This window comes from Sitophilus oryzae, unplaced genomic scaffold (genome assembly GCF_002938485.1).
Source record: "Sitophilus oryzae breed Bouriz unplaced genomic scaffold, Soryzae_2.0 scaffold_1177_pilon_pilon, whole genome shotgun sequence".
NCBI lineage: Eukaryota > Metazoa > Arthropoda > Insecta > Coleoptera > Curculionidae > Sitophilus > Sitophilus oryzae.
In genome coordinates, this window is record NW_022145812.1 from 2,893,983 (window position 1) to 2,914,298 (window position 20,316).

General features: G+C 34.6%; 3 protein-coding genes across 5 annotated transcripts; 2 read left to right on the top strand and 1 right to left on the bottom strand.

Moving 5' to 3' along the window:
* Nucleotides 1-334: 334 nt before the first annotated feature.
* Nucleotides 335-4,837, top strand: LOC115890148. Of its 3 annotated transcripts, XM_030910317.1 has the most exons (5): nucleotides 430-642; nucleotides 750-888; nucleotides 947-1,321; nucleotides 1,408-2,316; nucleotides 4,541-4,837. In XM_030910317.1, the coding sequence occupies exons 3-4, from the start codon at nucleotides 968-970 to the stop codon at nucleotides 1,963-1,965; spliced, it is 912 nt and encodes a 303-aa protein (XP_030766177.1). In that variant the 5' UTR covers nucleotides 430-642; nucleotides 750-888; nucleotides 947-967; the 3' UTR covers nucleotides 1,966-2,316; nucleotides 4,541-4,837. The 3 variants fall into 3 exon arrangements, with proteins under 3 accessions (XP_030766184.1, XP_030766170.1, XP_030766177.1); XM_030910324.1 differs by having other exon boundaries at nucleotides 335-888; nucleotides 951-1,321; XM_030910310.1 differs by having other exon boundaries at nucleotides 342-888.
* Nucleotides 4,838-10,063: 5,226 nt separating this feature from the next.
* On the top strand, nucleotides 10,064-17,635 carry LOC115890169 (glutathione S-transferase 1-like). The gene is made up of 3 exons (XM_030910333.1): nucleotides 10,064-10,474; nucleotides 11,734-11,934; nucleotides 17,276-17,635. The coding sequence occupies exons 1-3, from the start codon at nucleotides 10,334-10,336 to the stop codon at nucleotides 17,585-17,587; spliced, it is 654 nt and encodes a 217-aa protein (XP_030766193.1). The 5' UTR covers nucleotides 10,064-10,333; the 3' UTR covers nucleotides 17,588-17,635.
* On the bottom strand, nucleotides 12,483-14,057 carry LOC115890178. Its single transcript, XM_030910343.1, has 2 exons — nucleotides 13,528-14,057; nucleotides 12,483-13,272 (listed from the first exon to the last, which is right to left on the bottom strand). The coding sequence occupies exon 2, from the start codon at nucleotides 13,259-13,261 to the stop codon at nucleotides 12,665-12,667; it is 597 nt and encodes a 198-aa protein (XP_030766203.1). The 5' UTR covers nucleotides 13,262-13,272; nucleotides 13,528-14,057; the 3' UTR covers nucleotides 12,483-12,664.
* Nucleotides 17,636-20,316: the final 2,681 nt, after the last annotated feature.

Here is a 20,316-nt window from a genome sequence, read left to right on the forward strand (position 1 = left end):
AAATGGCTGTACTTATAGGTACTTACAGTACGTTTGTCCATTCTGTAGCTCCGGGGTATCCGTGAGAGGGGAAACGATATTTTCTCGATGTTTTTCGTAAAAAATTAGACGACGCCTCCCATCAATAAAAATTCGACAAATTTGCAAGTAGCCAATAAAGTGAGTGGGCGGAGCGATTTGCGGTGACGCACTCGTAAAATCGACGTATAAAATATATTGCTGTTTATTTAAATGTTTTTTGCCTGCATTCCTTTCATAGACACAGATCCAGCAGATGTACAGTATGTACTTAAACTGCCGTTAAACGGTAGCCTACTAAAATGCCGTTAATAGATATGACGTCGTTGATGCATATATATGCATTTGCCAGATCACCCGCGATTAATGACGTCGTTGATGTGACGCACTTGACGGCTGTTTAATGTTTTGCTTAAAATGCCGTCGAACGGTCGCACTATGGGTCGCATACTAAAATGCCGTTAATCAATTTGTGTTCCGTTTTCCGATCTGCGTTGCCCTTTTGGTATGTTTTTTTCGTCGCGTTTGCATTATTATTGTATATAGTAACAATTTGTGCTAAGTGCTATAAGTTGATTTTAATTGTTGTACATCTGGATATACCAAAACTTGACATCATCTCAGGTATTACATACCTACCTAACTTGGTTTTCACTATAAATGGCTATAAATAATATAAACCTCTATAAATGTCGAAACACATACCTATACTAAGAATATAATGGTTTAAGGAACTTTTTTGTCTAAGATTCTAAGATTGTAAAGGAGGACATTTGGGTGCAAGGAGGACTTTTCTTCTAAAAGGAGGACTGTCCTCCCGAAAGGAGGACACTTGGCGACCCTTATCATTTATTATTGGTTCAAGCTGGAGTAAGTGTTTCAGTTAGTTTTCTGATTGTTAATTTATTTATAAACATTTTTGGGTTAGTTAGGTACCTAATTATTATTCATGACTGAAATTAGCATGCTGAAACTTGGGGATAGGTTCAGCTCATTCGCTGACGCAAAGAAAGCGATTGAGGAACTTGGTGAAAATACATACACAACATTTTGGAAAAGAGATGCCCGTACAATTGCAAGCAGTAAAATTGTGAGACCAATAGAAAGCTCTTTGATTTATTATCAACTTCTATATGCATGTAATCACGGTGGAAAGAAGTTTAAGAGCAGTGGGAAAAACATTCGACAGTCTTGGACATTTAAAGAAGATTGCCCAGTACATGTAAGATTCAAAGCATCGTCTGATGGAAAAGCACTCGAGGTAACATCGGTTCAAATGAAGCACAATCATGTCACTTCGAAGGTAAGTTTACAGATTAGTTGACATAAAGTATGCTTTTAGAATTCTTGCTTGAACAGTATTTTATTCATAAAAGATATATTTTGTAGGTTCTACATGCACGTAACCCTAGCCAAAGAAAACTTTCCAGTAACATGAAGGAAAGCGTCAAGGATTATTTGAATATGAAGGCCAACAAAAAAATGACACAGCAAAAATTTCCAAACCAAACCAAACCAAACGAAACCTACACGCAAACACGAAAGAAATGTCTTTTGTTATGCATGGAACTGGCAGACTTAGCAGCTCAACGGACGGGCATATTATTTGAGCAAAGGCTTAATGTATTGAAAAATCTTAAAACCCTGTGGGCCAATGACACTAATGTTGGAATTGTGCCTGTAGACGAAAATCAGACACAGTTTTTTATTGGAAGCGATGATGAACTTGTATTTGAAAGTAAAAATCAGTCTTCAGTGGAACACTCTGAGATTTGTGACGAGATGGACCTTCAAGGCAGAAACAAAATGAGTGAAGCGCTCATATTAGATAATAGAAATACATCAACTCTTGGTCAGTCACCTGTGGAAACACCTGAGTTTTGTAACGAGCTGGTTATAGAGGAGGAAATGACACCAGATGAAGCGCATCAACATTCCTATTATTAGTGATTCAGTTTTAAATGAAGTCAACAACCAGTCCCATCAGATAGTTGAAGTCAATGATTTCGCTTTGACAACAAATAAGATGCCTGTTTCAATAAAAAAACGAGGACGTCCGAAAGGACAGGACTTAACAGTCATAGCACTACCAAAGAAAAAGAAAAGATGTACTGTAGCATTTGCTAAACAATCCTATCATGAAAAACAAAATGTAATCCTGAATTTCTTCGTTAAGGATCGTAACATCGTTAGAGACATCACAAATGGGAAATTTCTTGAAACTGTAGACCTTAAAATGCTCCCCGAAGAAATATCACATGCCGTTCTTGATGAGGCTGTTGATATCCACATGATAAGGTAACTAGCGATACCTGATAACCTTGTTTATATATTCTTAAAGTTGTTCAACCGACTAGACAAAATGTGCTGCCAACTGGAGGACAAATCGTGAACCTTTCGGGGCGGAGTCAAAAATATCGATTATTTTCGTTATTTTCCTCAGAGTAATGTAATATAGTCCGGGTTTCTGCGAACTTTAATAGTGATCAGCTGATTAAGAAATTTAAACAAAACTTTTATTTTATTGTAAATTGTGGATTATTTTTGCCTGTTATTTTAAGAATTCTAAACCGTATTAACCATAGACTTAAAATAAAATATTTTATTTTAAGTCTATGGTATTAACAAAGAAATTATTATTTCGATATGTTGGTACATTATTTATAATAATTTATGATAATGCTAATGCTATTAATTAATATTTAAAAAAAGTTACATACCTATTTTAATTTGATTTAATGCAGGTTTATAAAAGAATCATTTCATTCTTAGATTATTTTATTCTAAATTGAGTGCTTTACGAATTTTACGATATTTTTTTTGAAAACATAAAACTTTTTACATTCTTGATGCCAACTAATTGGCATGGTATTATTGGTATGGAAATTAGCCAAGAAAGAAAAGAATTGGCTATAACTTGTAATTTTTCGAAAAAAACATAATATACATATCTATATCGCTGAAAAGCTTAAAAAATGACGCTTTTTATGAATTCATGGCCAACTATGGTTTCCATTTAAAAAAAATCATAACGTTTGTGTCATATATGTCAAAAATGACAGGCTTTAGAAAAAAAAAACAGAAAACAAACTCATTAGGCATGTGATTATCTACAACTTTTATGTGAAAACTTTTTGTCTAAAATACCGTATGATCGAATAAAAACGGCGTCAGCGATGGCTATGAAATGACGATCGATGATATTTCCCATATAATTTTACATATAAAATGACAGCGATCTTCATTTCATAGACATCGTTGACGCCGTTTTTATTCGATCCTACGGTAGATTATAATGGAATTAGAGACAAAAGTTTTAAAATAGCCAAAATTTGTTTTTTTCGAAATATCTAGTAAGCCTTGAACTTCTCCGAAAAATCCAAAAGGCGCATATTTATGACCCCCAAAACTGCAATTCTTTCCCCATTTAACCGACTCTCTATCTCCAGTCTTCAGTAGTTTCCGAGATACCCAGAGAGAACATCGTAGGAAACTCACCCTGTGTAGTATTTAGAAACTAACTATTATTATTATTTGACTAGATTAATTTGATTAATAAGACTCGATTAATTTAATTTAGAATAAATTTGATCAGATTTTTTTTTGTATATTCTACTACCAGAAAACCAAAATTATATGATAATGCACTTTTCAACGAAGTTGAAGAAAGATATAGTGTATCTATCACAATACTTAATAGAATTACTACAATTAGAAGAAAAACAAAAAGGAAAAATACCCAAATACCTTCACCTACTACTCATCTACAAAATAAACTCTCTTATAAAAACACTACACAACTACTTCTTGTATTCTACACTGAAAAAATTATCAAACTTACTAATTAATCAAACAAAAAGAAAAAATAACCAAATTATCCCTTCACCTACTACTTAACTACAAAATAATAAACTATAAAAACACTACTAAACTATTTGTGGTATTCTACACTAAACATTATAATTAAATTTAATAAAATTAATCTAATTTTACACTAGAACCACTACAAAGAAATAAAAACATTTTTTAAAACGAGAAGAAACAGAACTTCGATACGTGCGATCAGTATAATAGATCAAGCGGACAAAGAATATAAAATACTTTAAAAATGTGCATTTAGAAAGAAAAATATCTCGAAAATTATCTAAACAAACATTTTTTTTTCTTATCAGTGAAAAGCATCGGCCTCGTCGGCCTTGCGGAATTTGTCGGGTATTTACAATGGTCGAATTGTATAATTACCAGCTTTTATAGCATATCTAATAGACAAAAAGTATCTGGTCGATTACTAACCAATTGGCACAGTCCGAAAATTATCGATTTTTATTTTCTCTGTTTTTATTGGTCGCTTCAAAAATCAGAGTAACAAAAAATATTTTTCGGTAGTAAAAGACCGTGAAATACGCCCCGCCATCTGGTGCTTTACATCTATAAACGTCTTAGGTTGAGCTACTTTAAAAATCCATATACAAGGCTAATAATTACCAAATTAATAACTAATAATGTAAATTACGATTTTTAGAAGTCTTTGCACCGAGAAAGCCTTTGAAAAAATAGCCAATCTAGTTGAGCAGAAACGACTTCAACAAAGTTGATTTTGTTCTGTGTGCAGTGAAGATACACAGAAAAATCATATGTCACTTTGTTGCAGTAAATGCCTTCTATGGAGACATATCCGTTGTGCAGGATTGACTAAGCGACCTAAATCAAAACTGTGGTTTTGCAGAGAATGCTATCTGTAGCATTATTATTTTTAAGTTGACATAGTATTATTTTTAAGTTGTCAGTTTATAATTTGCAATAAAAACCTGAAAACCAATGCCGTATATTACATTTTATCGCAAATACATTTTCAAACCTACAACGGCAACATATACGTCTACCTACATATACACCGTTCCAAGTTAATTTTGTTCAGAATAAGCCATGCCGGATTTTGGACAACAATACTAAACAATAATTATTAAGTATTAATCAGTAGCCTACTCTGCATTAACGATTAACGGCATTTTAGCCTGAAACCGTGTACTTAAACTGATGTTAAACTGTCGTTAAACGGTAGCTTACTAAAATGCCGTTAATAGGTATGACGTCGTTGATGGCTTTTAGGCCAGTAAACGTAGCCGTATAGTATTATATGTAAAGGTGGAAAAAATTAGTAACCAACCAATCTCAACGGGAATATGTAGATAATGATCTCCTATTTAACTCCTCAAAAGTCCCATTCGGTCCCAGTGGCGGAAGTTTGAAAAACATGGCCGCCATCTTGAATTTTTTCGTTTTTTTCAAATATCTCCGTTTGCATAACTTTTTTCGAAAAAAGGTATCTTTTTTGTAGAGAATTACATTTAGAATATTTTATCTTTAATCATTTTTTTTCTAAAATAGATAGTAATAGAGATAGAGCCAAATACGTTTAAAATAAAGTATACGGAGGGTACCGCTTAAATTCCTGTCCCGATATTGAAGGATGTCTATAGAATTTCAATGCATTTCCTACATAAGTCTATCCTTGGTTTGTAGGAGGTTTGACTAAACAAGGATGAACCTATTTCTTGAACATTCGACTCGATTTTCTGTCCTTCAATACTGGGACGTAAATCCTCTCATTGCTCTTATGGGGAGGCCGTCGTATATGTTATTTAAACGTATTTGGATAGAGCATTTTTTTACTATACGGTTTATAAATTTTCCAGTTTTTTTAAACCAATCCGCTATAATTTTTGCGTTAACAGTATAGTGATATAATAGATAAACCACACACCCAAGTATAAATTTAAGCATTAAAACAATTAAAAATAACATTGAAATATTATTTATTAAATAAAATTATTGTTAAAAAAAATATTAAATTAAAGTTATTAAATAAAATCTACTATGACGTTATCCTGAGCGTCATTTTAGCCTCAACTAAAATACAAAAGTTTGTACAACTGATTCCGTAAAACTGACTACACTTTAAAGAACATGCAAAACTCAGTTTTCTACAAGAACAATTTTTAGAACACTGACTCTCTTTGCAATTGCAATAAAATAATTTTAGTAAATCAGGAGGCACCACATCTTCTGTTGATTGAATAGGTGAATAGGATTGCCTTTTTGATCTTTCTTCCATCCACATTGTAAAGGATCTAACTTGATACCAATCCATTCTTGAATCTAAAAAAATACAACTTATAACATTTCCTATAATCGATATATCTTTACAGTTACCTGAAAGTATGTCCTGAGTAAATGGAGTTTTGCAGAGTTCTCAGTTGGAGGCAAATTAGCTAAATTAAAGGTGGTCTTAAGGGATTCTCAGATGGTTCACATGTTTAATATAGCTTGGGCAGTGATATAGCTTTAAAAGATAATTTAATCCTGACTGAAACGAAAAAAATGTGCCTGTCGCCTGTCGGTACTGAAAAAAGATGATGATCTTTGTCAATACCTCGACGTATTTTTAGAAAAAAATCCTAACAAAGATGACTTGTTTCAGTTAGGATTAAATTATCATTTAAAGCTATATCACTGCCAAAGCTATTTTAAACATATTAACCATCTGAGATACACTCTATACAATAGGATTACATCAACACAAGCCCTTAAGACTACCTTTAATTTAGCTAATTTGCCTCGAACTGAGAACTCTGCAAAACTCCATTTACTCAGGACATACTTTCAGGTAACTGTAAAGATATATATCTATTATAGGAAATGTTATAAGATGTATTTTTTAAATTGAAGAATGGATTGGTATCAAGTTAGATACTTTACAATATGGATGGAAGAAAGATCAAAAAGGTAATCTGACACCTATTCAATTAACAGAAGATGATGCTTCCTGACCTACTAAAATTAATATTTTGCAAGAGAGTCAGTGCTCTAAAAATTGCTCTTGTAGAAAACTGGCTCTTAAATGTTTCAAATGTTCACTTCAAAGTGTGATCAATGCTACGGAATCAGTTGCACAAACTTTTGTATTTTAGTTGAGGACGAAAGTGACGCTCAGGATGACGTCATAGTAAATTTTATTTAATAACTTTAATTTAATAATAATTTTTTTAACAATAATTTTATTTAATAAATAATATTTAAACGTTATTTTTAATTGTTTTAATGCTTAAATGTATACTTCGTTTATCTATACTAACACTATACTGTTAACGCAAAAATTATAGCTGATTGGTTTAAGAAAACTGGAAAATTTATAAACCGTATAGTAAAAAATTGATGTATCTCTATTACTATTTATTTTAGAAAAAAAATCATTAACAGTAAAATATTCTAAATTTAGTTCTCTACAAAAAACATATCTTTAGTTTTTTCGAAAAAAGTTATGCAAACGGAGATATTTGAAAAAAACGAAAAAATCCAAGATGGCGGCGGTTTTTTTCAAACTTGCACCACCGGGACCGAATGGGACTTTTGAGAGGTTAAATAGGAGATCATTATCTACACATTCCCGTTGAGATCGGTTGGTTACTAATTTTTTCCACCTCAACCTCCAGATTGACTGGCCTATTTATGAAATATAGGAATTTTATAAGGACTAACCAACGCTATCCACCCCACCTAATAACCAACGCAACTAACCTCGACACTGATGAAAAAATATAAAAAACAAATATAAATTAGTAAAAACCAACCAACCCCACCAAATAACCAACTAACCAATGAATACCCTCCAAATAACTACGCTAACCAACCCGCCAAATAACTAAATCAATCCAAACAAAAAGAGTGAAACCAATGCAATAAGATATCACGCTATAAGCAAAAAAAAATATAAAAAAGTCTTGGTCCGGCGTAAGATTTGAACCACGGACCATTCGCTCACGAAGCAATAGCCTCAGACGGAGCCACAGGTGCTCTCGCAAAATGCTTATAGCCAGCAGGGCCGTCCTGAGGGGTGGAGCAGAGGAGCAGCTGCTCCAGGCGGCCAAATTTGAGGGCGGCCGTTTCGGTACAATTGTACTGAATTCGGTACATCTTGACCAAATTCGGTACGGCATGCGTCCGTACTACATTTTGGAAAAATGGTCATTTTCGGTACGAAATTTCCAACAGTATAAATGCAACTAGTAAACTGCTTCAGAATGAGAAATTCGACATCATGTCCACAAAAGCTCTAAAAGCTATGGACGACTATTTTGTCAAAATAAGGACTGACGACCATTTTAGAGAAATATTAGTGGATGCTGCAGAGCTGGCAGAAGAGCTGGAAATTGAAGCAGTTTTTACTAATGACATTAGAGCTCGTCCCAGAAAAAAAACTAGACAGTTTTTGTATGAATCAGTGGATGAGCCAATTTTAGATTCACAGGAAAAGTTTAAAGTCGATTTTTTCTTTGTTGTCCTGGATACAATCCATGTGGCTCTCCAGGAAAGGTTGTTAAACGCTCACTCGGACTATTTTTCCTTTTTATATGACTTCACAGTTCTCAGGAATATCAACGAGAGGAAATAACAAGCATTGTATGGATCTTCATCTCTATTTAACGCATGGCGAGACAAACATGATATTAATGGCCTAGAGCTTCGGGACGAGATCACAGACGAGATATTAGCTCTAATTGCTCTAATACCACCATATAATGCCGAAAGCTTCAGCTGTCCAAAACAAACACTAAAATATTTAAAAATTCACGATCTGATTGGAAACTTTCCAAATATTTACATCTACATAAGAATGTTATTAACGCTGCCGGTTTCAGTGGCAACCGGAGAGAGAAGTTTTCTAAACTCAAAATAATTGAGAATTACGTCTGCGATCATACTTGACACAAGAACGATTAAGCGGATTATTTTTAATATCTATTGAGCACGAAATAGCGGTCTAAACATCAGAAATAAAAAACAGATTTTATTTCAGACTGCCAAAAAAATATCAAGAAAAAAGTTTTAGTTTTGTCCATGTTAGGAATTTTGTTTCTCAGGATTATGTCTATGTATTTATTACGAATTTTGTTTTGTTAATAATTTATAATAATCTATATTACCTAGTTTTAGGTGTTAGTTTGGCTAATGTACCTTATAATGTTTTTTTTTTCTTGTTAGGTACCATGTGATGTCCCTTTTAAATACAAAATTTTAATGCTAATTGTAAAAATCTTGCAATATTTTTTTTTGGCTGTACTTAAACTGCCGTTAAACGGTAGCTTACTAAAATGCCGTTAATAGGTATGACGTCGTTGATGTGACGCACTTGACGGCTTTATGAAATATAGGAATTTTATAAGGACTAACCAACGCTATCCACCCCACCAAATAACCAACTTAACCAACGCAACTACCTCGACACTGATAAAAAAAATTAAAAAACAAATATAAATTAGTAAAAACCAACCAACCCCACCAAATAACCAACTAACCAATGAATTAACCCCCTCCAAATAACCACGCTAACCAACTCGCCAAATAACTAAACCAATCCAACCAAAAAGAGTGAAACCAATGCAATAAGATCACGCTATAAGCAAAAAAAAATATAAAAAAGTGTTGGTAAGCGTGAGATTTGAACCCCGGACCATTCGCTTACGAACCGATAGCCTCAGCCACGGAGCCACAGGTGCTCTTGCAATATGCTTATGGCTAGGCATTACTTTCCGCCGACATGAACGACGTCACAATATCTATTAACGGCATTTTAGTAGGCTACCGTTTAACGGCTGTTTAAGTACATCGTTTTTTTTTCGGAAAGCGTTTGATAATATTTCTTACCATCTGTGGCACAACTTTCATAATTTTTTTTCACACCTGATTCTTCGGATCAAACTTCGAACTAATAAAAAATGATTGTCTGTAGAGGGGGGGGGGCGCATTGTTTCGGGCTTGCTCCAGGCGGCCAACAGTCAGCCAGGCATTACTTTCCGCAACGACGTCATAATATCTATTAACGGCATTTTAGTAGGCTACCGTTTAACGGCAGTTTAAGTACAGCGCATTAAAAACAGTCAAGTGCGTCACATCAACGACGTCATACCTATTAACGGCATTTTAGTAAGCTACCGTTTAACGGCAGTTTCAGTACAGCGAAAAAAAATATAGAATTCAAATCAAGGGTGTGATTATTTAGTTTGCAGCTAAATATTACTAAATAAACGATACTGATGTTTTTGACGTTTCTCCGTCAGTCTAAAGTTAAGTGTGGTGTGAAAGATACTTAAGCAAGCGAGATTTTCATAACTTTCGCTTTATTTTTATCACTCGCAGCAGTCGCAGAAAGCCGGCTGTGATTGAAAAACAGCCAGCCAGAGCAGAGAGCCAGACTGTTCACTCACATTTGTTATTTTTGTCCTGTTTTTGTCTCTAGTGTTGATCGTTTAATAAAATGCCTTTGATTGTTCATGGAGCTGATGTGAGCCCACCATGTAGGGCCGTTTACATAGTGGCCCAAGCTATAGGAATAAGTTTAGAGAGGAAAGACATCTCTTTGGCCAATCAGGATCACTTAAGGCCAGAATATTTGAAGGTAAATTGGATATTAGTATTAGAGACCAAATTATAAGTGATGCAGTCATACATTGATAAATATGACACAGTATTAATGTTAATATCATGGTTAATATAATATATTATGTTTAAAAAATTCTTTAATATTTCACCGTGTTTATTTTGGTTGTCTATACTGGATTTGCAATTATTGATCAAAGATACCAAGAGAAAGATAAATATTTACGAATATAATTATTATCTGATTATGTAGATACTAGTTGAAGCCTGGCGCATCCGCCAAGACATCAGAAAAAAAAACCCTTTTTATTTTTTTTAATTAAATGAAAAACAAAAAATCCGGCGACGACTATCTTTTAGTAAAAAAGCAACTTTCTAGAGCAAATCGTTACTTCAGTAGAGACGACACAGATAAACATTAGCATTTTATATATGTAGATTATTGAAAATCGAGCAGTTTTAAAAAACATCGCAAGGTGCGTATCGCAAAGTAATAAATATAATATGGTTGAAAAATCGGCGTCATGGATGGATTTGAAATGCAGATTCGTGTCATTTTATAAATGTACCATATGATCGAATAAAAACGGCGTCAGCGATGGCTATCAAATGAAGATCGCTGTCATTTTATATGTAAAATTATATGGGTAATGTCCTCGGTCGTCATTTCCAAGCCAACTGGACGCCGTTTTTATTCGATCATACGGTAGAATTTAAAATTATATGGGGAATGTCATCGATCGTCATCCAAGCCAACTGCAGGGCGTTTTTTTTCGATCATGTGCTAGAATATTTCAAATTTGATCTGATATGAAATAAATATAGGTACCTAAAATAGAGGAATCAAAATCTTAAATCCTGTTGAATCTACCTATTTCTTATCGTAATAGGTAAAAAATGTATATGTATTATTTATTATTTAATAATATACCTATATACCGGGTGCGTCTCAAAAGTGGCTCACCCAACACAACTTTTTTATTTTTTCAGATAAAGAAACGAGATTTGGTATGTTAGTATATGACATAAATTAGGATTGATTGACGTATTCAATTGTTTCCGTCACTTCTGCTGCATTTTTATTAAGTATTTCTTTAGATTAAATTTCTCATTCTGATAGTCAATCCCGGGATCCCGGCATTATAAAATCTCTTGTCTCTTGTCTCTTGTACAGTCTTTAGTAAATGATTGATTTGATTGATGATTTTGAGTTTGTTTTCAAATATTTCTGAAATCCTTGTATTTGTTATTTAAATCAGATTGTTTTTTGTTATATAGATTAATCCTTTACATACTATACCCACGTTGGATGATAATGGAGTAATTATACCTGACAGCCATGCCATTATAACTTATTTGATCGGAAAATATGGAAAAGATGATGCCTTGTATCCCAAAGATTTGGTTAAAAGGGCGGCTGTGGATTCCAAGCTGTATTTTGATGCTACATGTGCATTTAATATTCTAAAAATATGTTTTGTAAGTGCAATATGATTAAAATTAAAATTTAATTTAATTATGATTAAAGAAAATTTTAAAGCTCCTTTGATCATAAAAGTTTTTGATAGTAATCAATTTGTAAGAGTATACAAGTATACCTCGCGACATGAGTCGGCATATACTCATAATAAAATAAATAAAATAAAACTAAATACAGTCTCTATTAAAACATCAACAAACATAATCACATGAACAAAAAAAAATAAATCTGGAGATAAATAAAATTAATCCACGACAGTGCAATGGCGAAATCTAGCAAATGAATGTCACTGTCTAGGGGAGAGTGTTGTACCTTGGTCCACTTTTGTTAAAGGCGCCGTAACTTTTCTGTTTGCGACTTTTTTGCATGATTTTTGAAAAAATAGAGTAGCTGTGACTTTGATTCATTAATTTATTTCATCCAGACCTGGATAGAATACACCAAAAACTCATAATCACATTTTCTAATGAGTAATGCAAATCGGTCCGAGGTACAAACTAGTAATGTACTTTGGTCCACAAACGATTGTACCTTGGTCCAAAAAAAAACTACAGAAATCGGTAATACTTGGTTTAATATTTAACGAGTAACAATACACAAACACTTTAGAAATTAGTTGACATTATAGCCGTGAAAGTTAACCTCAAAATACAATAATGAGCTACGCCGAGCAGTGCCTTCCACGGTTTTTGGTTTAGGTAATTAGGTTTTGACCACGCTCACCACTTGTCATCTGTCCAACTTGTTTAACTCCTTTGGAACTGATAATTTTAGGAGGAACGTGTACGGTGCAGAAAAAGTTCCTCTGGACAACACACTTTTGTAATTGTCAAAAAATGTAGTGACATTAACTCGATTAAACGCCGTGGATCTCGCCAAACTGGTCGCCTCAGGTTTTCGGAGAGACAAATCTGTATGCCTTGACATAAACTGTCGTAACCATTCTTTGCCGGCAATTTTTCTCTCATCCCAGATGACAGGATACCGCTTCTCTTTGGTTGATGCAAACTGGTAGGCTAGTTTCCTAACCTCTACCCTCGTCAACCCATAATGAAGACGAGCAGCCGTGACTAAATAAGTTTTCAAGGATTCCTCCTCATTTCTCGAGAATACTTGCTTCACATTCATTTTTGTGCTGTATGTAAATCTTTCCGCTTCTGAGTTTTTAAAACTACGAATGGGTCTAATTAACGTTGTTTTTGATACTCCATATCGCCTTACTGCCTCTCGAATGGCAATACCTTCATTGATGCATTCTTCTACAGGTTGTGTCAATTTTTCTGCATCAACTTTCTCACGCTTTTTGCCACTCTTGCTTCGTGGCATTTTTGACCAATCTGGAAAATAAAATTAAACTGGCTTACATTTGAAATAAAATGGAAAATAATTTATTTTCAATTGCTTTTATCAACCCTTGAAACGTGTTGTACCTTGGACCGGTCCAAGGTACAACTGCTGCACATGGACCAAGGTACAATAAAACAGTTTGTTAGGTTAAATAAACAATAAAACTAAATATATGCAAAAACTATTCACACATGCGCAAGAAGAAGGAAATGTTGTAACAAAATAACATAACACAAGTAACTTACCCTTTAAAAGTACGCAGATGATTACATATTTTTATTTGTTTATTATTTACTTTCACACTCGATAAACGACGAATATGAAATAACTTCGGAGAACTTCGTTTCTGGTTGAATTACTTTGGGCGCCATCTGTAGGTTTCACGTGCGTAATCTAGCGGCGATATGGGTGAACGGAAACTGCATCGACACATAGTGAAATTGAAGAAGCGGTCCGAGGTACATTATGGTCCAAGGTACAACACTCTCCACTATTCAATACTAGACGGTCAACTTATTGTGTTTTACATTGAAATTTGCGATTATTCTACCTAGATATTCTCTCTTATCATATGTTATGTATAGTAATCGAATTTTAACCATTCACTGACGCTAGACGATCAAGACTGGCGTTTTGATTACTGAAATGTGTAGAGAAATAGACGCACTAGATGACAAGCGGATTCTCTAAAAGCCACGAAGTTGGCTGGTATCGAAGAAGCTGTGCCATTGCTATAAATTTTATATCAGTAGATACAGGGTAGCGCACGTCATTCGCCTCGGTTAATTATACAAAAACGGAACGATGTAGGAACAAAATATTTTATGTGTATATGTGGGAAGACAATGTGCATAATTTAAAATTATTTTGAAATGTACAGGATGTATCAAAAATTGCTGGACTATTTTAAATATTTATTTTATATAAAAACTTCGTTATTACAAAGACAACCCTCTGTATTTTTTAGAATAAGTCGAAGCAAATTTAAATGTTCTTTTAAACTATGTTAGCGTATCCTATATCTGGCTCATATTTTGAATAAAAAGCAATTTTTGAATAAAATGGCAATCAAGATGGCTTGTGTCACCATGACCATTTTATAGTAACAGTTAGTAACTCTATTTCCAAAATCGAAATTAGTTTATGGACTTTTAAAGTTCATAGCAGTTTACTCTTATTTAAAATACCTACAACAGCTTAATAGATAAGTATTTATTATTTTATCAAGAAAAATGAAGAAGTATAGTTCTTTGACGAAATAAGAAGTTTTATACAGGGTGTCCCAGAAATAAGTGCAAGTATTTTAACTGGTAGTATAGTTCAACCACAGAAACACGCCTATGAGGTTTATTTCGCGAAAAAAAAAATTGAAAATTCTTTTTTTAATTCTTAGTTAAAAACAATAATTTCTTGATAATATGGTAACATAGATATTAGATTAAATTTAAAAGAAAGAAAATCCAGAAAAGATTCAGTGGTTCTCAAAATTTTATCAGAAAATCATTTTTTTTGTAAATTTTCAAAGTAAAATAACTCTGAAAAACGATAAAGAGAGAATGTTTCTTTTATCGAGATCTACCACCCCTTAAAATACTTGCACCTATTTCTGGGACACCCCGTATTACGATGATTATGATAATATACAGACCGGACCACCGTAGTAGTAACATAGGCAGAACCGGACGAATTAGCGTATACCCGTCCGTCGGATAAGAAGCAGGCGAAAAAATGCGATAAAATAAAAATAGGTAGATATGTGATAAGAATGTTTCAGAATTTGTATTTATTCGTGTTTTAATAGTCAAAATGAATACATAGATTCTCGCGACAGTTCTCGTGTAAAATTTATTATTTTGTAAAATAATGGATGTTTACGAAGTTCGTGAGAAAATTCAAATTGTAAAATGGTATTTCCAAAATAGGTCTTATCGGGATATATAAACAATTTTTCCACAAACTTTTGTAAACAGGCCAATTCCATCTTTACCTACTATCTCAAGAGTTATTAATAATTTTGAAACACATGGGCGCGTGTCCCCACAAAAACACAAAATGCCTCATGTGTTGATTAATGAAGAACAGGAGTTAAAGCAAGTGTTCATTTGTGCTACCGCAGATCAAAATCCCACGTTATCAAGTAATCAAATTGCTGAGGTAACAGATTCTTTACCTAGCACGGTTAAAAGAGTCCTTAATAAGAATGGATACCGATCGTATAAGGCGCGCAAAACTCAAGAAAATTTCCATGAAGACCAATTTCGGCGTATGGCGTTTTGTGAATCTGTAATGGAAAAGGCCAATTTAGATGAAAACTTTATTCGGCGTATAGTTTTCACCGACGAATCAAGTTTTCCTTTATTGAGTCGTCATAACCCTACACAAGTACGATATTGGTGTCGTGAAAATTTGCACAGATATTTTGAGGTACGCACGCAATATCCTCAAAAGCTAAATGTTTGGGTTGGTTTTGTAGGGGAGCATATGATTGGTCCTAATATGTTAGCCAATGTCAGACGGGGATTTTACGACCGCCTAGGCTTCTGTCTAGCACACGAAGGTGGTCTTTTTGAACACTTGTTATAACTTTTTTTTATTTAGAGTAATATTTTAGTTTTTTGGGGTTTAGGGAATTTATTTATTTTTAGTTTCGGCTTGTAAACACACTCAAATAATAAATATTTAAGTATTTTTATTTTAAATGTTACCTTAAGTGAAGGTAAACATTTAAAATGAAAATAAATACTCGGCACTCCTCGCGTCGTATTCCTAGTGTCACGATCGACCCGTCCAAGCACAACTACAGCTGCGTACTGTCTGACCAGCCGACTAGGCGGCAGTGAATCTCGAGTACGAACGCAAATCGGGTAAACGTAAATTCGTCCGGCAACTTGCTATGTTACTAGTAGCCTGGTCTTCTCTGTATAGTAGATATATTGGATTTCCTATAAAGGAGCCAATTAAGGTAAATTCATTTTCTTGATTTCCAATAGAGGTTTCTGCCTAATAGGTTTTTCATATACCTCACTATCAGCTCTGTGAAATAAGAAAAGTAGTTTTTTAAAGGACCGCTTTATCAAGATAATTTCTCTTTCGATGTCTATGACCCTTCAGGCCAACAAGCAATTTTCCTCACAAAATAAAATCAGTAATAACATAATATCCATTCCTTCCGCCGGCAGATACTGCTTCATTCTTCTCATGTTAAAATAATAAATACTTACTTATTAAACTATTGTAGGATTGTAGGTAAATTAAATAAAAATAAATTGCTATGAACTTAAATAAATAAAATTTAAATAAAGTCCACAAACGAATGACGATTTTGAAAATAGCTACTATCTTTCACTAGAAAATTGTCATGGTGACACCAGCCATTCTGATTGCCATTTTATTGAAAAATCGCTTTTTATTCAAAATATGAGCCAGATAAGTATAGGATACCCTAATATAGTTTGAAAGGGCATTTAAATCTGCTTCGACTTATTTTAAAAAATGCCGAGGGTTGTATTTGAAATAACGAAGTTTATATTATAAAATAAATATTTAAAATAGACCAGCCATTTTTGATACCCCTGTATACATTTAAGGAAGCAACCGAATTTTTTAGTAAAGTTTATTTCTCTGTTTTGATTTCTTTTTATAATATTTGTATTCATTAATTTTATTTTTCTAATTTTTAATATCCGAAATAGTCTCAACTTACGAATAATTCAAAATACAGCTCTAGTTATTTAAGCATTTTTAAAATTCTATTTCGAACAATTTAAAAATGTTAAACTTGTGAACATGCTAAAAATTAGTCTAAAATAATACTTTAATACCTAACGGGTAGATATCTTATCAAAAGCGAATACATTTTCCTCTCAACGTGTTAAATATTATTACATAGTAATATTTATCAAGCCACTTTAAGAGACGCCAAATGTTTTATACGACTTTAATATATTTTATCTTGATACGTTATCATTTGAATAACATTGACATATTTTATAGAGAGCATACTTATACCACGGGCAAAAGGGACCCCTAACGGAGCTTCAACGTCAGCAAATCTTGGACGTATACGATTATTTGAACACAGTGTTGGAAAAACAGAAATGGGTGACAGGGGATGCGGTGACTTTGGCTGATATTTCCTTATTGCCCACTGTGACTTCGCTTGATTTAATGTTACCAATCGACGACAATAAAAATCCTCATGTCAGAAGATGGATAAAAGATGCCGAATCTTTACCGTATTTTTCTATTAATAAGCGTGGTCTGGATGAGTTCAAAGATTCCTGGAAATGGGTAACATCCCTGTAAAAGATAATGTAATCGATCTAATAAAGTTTTATTGATAATAGAGATACATTTGCTATTTTATTGTTTTTAAGTACAACACCTTATGGCATACATTTATATAAAAATAAAAGCATATTTCCTTTATTATTTTGATGTATTCAGAGATAAATATAATGTTTTATCATTATCTCCTCAAATAATATAAATCTCAATAAGATAACTTATGAAGTAACCATCCAAGTAACTTATCAGACTTATCGACGAGGCTTAAGTTAATAGATTAATTAGTTGGGGATTGAAGTATGTACCTCTGTAGATAGATGACTGATAATATTTTGTTTTGTTGACTTAATCTCCGTTGTTAGTTTACCTATAAAGGATTAAATATTATAAATAGATATTAACGTTGCAACCACTGTCTATTCAGTACCAGAAGTACCAGGAGCCTCTTATCAAAACCCTTGCGGTGAGGCTGGAGAGAGCCCCTAGCAACACTGAGGAACAAATAGTGTAAATTCCAAGGGATAAACCCAAAGAAAAAACTACAGGAGAGGCAGCTGACACTTGCGCGAGACCATCCTCCATAAGTGGCACACAAGCTACCACCTACCACCTCCTCTAGTAAGGGCCAGGAGCCTACCTCTAGACCCACCAGGCTACACAAGCTACCGTTTCCTATAGCCGGCCTGGGTCAACCAGGCGGGCTAGACAACCCGAGAATAGAGAGATAATAGATTTCAGCGGAGCAGGAGTACGGAGATATCTCCGACTGCTTCCGACGAAGGATTTGCTTCAGAGGAAGCAAAAGCGAAAACACTCCTCGAGAAAAGGGAGAGTAAAGGAACCAAGAAACAGCTTGGCGTATCTCCACGGAGGATGATTATCTGTTGTCAGAGGAGGATGGGAAATACCCTGTCCCCCCTACAACAGGAGGATCCCCATGTATGATGTGTTATAGACTGTATGATGAGTTGTAACTCAAGAAATGGGGACATAATAGATCTTTAAGGTCGTGGTAATTAACCCCCCTTCCACTCATTCTGCATTCAAAGTTAACCAAAGAATGCCTAGAGAAGCTGAACGAATTAGCCAAAGAAAATAAAGTCCACCTACTCTTAGGAGGGGAGTTAATCACCGCGACCTTACAGATCTCTGGTGTGTTCCCCTTTTTTGAGTTATAAGGAGTTATAACTCATCATACCGTCTTAGGGCTTTAATAGGTCTTAGCTAGTATCTGAGACGGCTCCACAGCGGCCAGCTCTCCATCCCCGACATCAGCCGTACCAAAGTTCATGGCACGAATGGTCGTCGTCTCGGCGCACTCAGTGATAAGGTGTTCTGGTGTTTCCCCATTTTCCCCACAGAATCTGCATTCGCCGTTGTTTCTCAGCTTCAGCCTACTGAGGTGTTCGTTGAGGAGACAGTGTCCTATTAGAAACCCCGTGACAATCCGAAGATTGTTTTTACTTAAATCAAGGAATACCTTTGATTTTTCTCGGTCGTAAGTTCTGAGGAACTTTTTCGATTGTTTTAGACCGTTGGAGGACACCCATTCCAAGTTACGGATGGAGTCTTCTAGATTCTTCAGTTCCGCCTTCAGTTGGTTCCCGTTTGGAAAACAGAACGGTTCTGGTTCAGTTAGTGGAGTGTTCGCCTCTTTTCTAGCTAGATCATTTGCTTTTTAATTGCTTTCTATCCTTTGGTGAGCAGGCACCCAGAGTAGGAGGACTATATTTTCTTTATCTAATTTGTTGAGCTTCTCTAGGCATTCTTTGACCAATTTCGAATTGATGGTTACTGAGTTGATCGCGTTTAGTGGTGCTTGACTATCGGATAGGATGGCAATTTCCTGTTTTTGATAGTTCCTATCTGAGATAAATTGTACGCATCTTTCGATAGCGTAAATTTCTGCCTGAAGTATACTGGGGTAGGTGTCCATTGGTTCGGAGTATTTCGTTTTCGGCCCAAATACTCCTATCCCTGTCCCTGCTTTGGTTTTGGAAGTATCAGTATACCACGTTATGGTATGATCTTTTGCATGTTGTGTAAGCGTTTCTTCCTTCCAATCCTTTTTATTACTCAATACTACAGTGAGATGTTTCTTAAAGTTGTAAATTCTTGGTATGTCATCCACTGGGAGTTGGAGAAGTGGAATTTCCTTTTTGAGGGTGTTCCAAGCCCCTGACCTGAAAATTCTCCCAGTACTGTTTCCGTCAATGACCATTCTAATCATTGTCGCATTGGCATATCTACCGACTTAGGTCTAGAATGACCTCCATTGCTACTGTTGGACATGTTCTCATGGCACCTGTGATGCAGATACATGCCAGTCTTTGTATTTTGTACAGGTTTTGCCTTGCTGTTGATTTAAGTAATCTAACCTAACCTAACCTAACACCTCAGTAGATTGTAGCTAAGAAGCAACGGGGAATGCAAATTCTGTGGGGAAAATGGGGAGATACCAGAACACCTCAACACTGAGTGTGCCGAGACGACAACCATTCGTGCCATAAACTTTGGTACCACCGATATCCGAGATGGAGAACTAACCTCTGTAAAACCGTCTCAGATACTGGCTTTTGTCAAAGTCCTGAGACTGTATGATTAGTTATAACTCAAGAAAGGGAACCGACTACTCGTATGTTTGGCGCAGGACTAATCTTCAATAGACTTCATAATTCAACTTGTTACATTTCATACAGTGGACGATGTGCTCTAGGTAGGATCCGAATTCCATTGTTAAAGACCCT

Coding starts and splice junctions, on each gene's coding strand:
- LOC115890178 (XM_030910343.1), bottom strand. CDS start 13,261: ATGCCACGAAGCAAGAGTGGCAAAAAGCGTGAGAAAGTTGATGCAGAA.
- LOC115890169 (XM_030910333.1), top strand. CDS start 10,334: ATGCCTTTGATTGTTCATGGAGCTGATGTGAGCCCACCATGTAGGGCC. Junction 10,475..11,733: donor TAAGGCCAGAATATTTGAAG/GTAAATTGGATA, acceptor TTTGTTATATAG/ATTAATCCTTTACATACTAT. Junction 11,935..17,275: donor ATATTCTAAAAATATGTTTT/GTAAGTGCAATA, acceptor CATATTTTATAG/AGAGCATACTTATACCACGG.
- LOC115890148 (XM_030910324.1), top strand. CDS start 968: ATGACTGAAATTAGCATGCTGAAACTTGGGGATAGGTTCAGCTCATTC. Junction 1,322..1,407: donor ACAATCATGTCACTTCGAAG/GTAAGTTTACAG, acceptor TATATTTTGTAG/GTTCTACATGCACGTAACCC.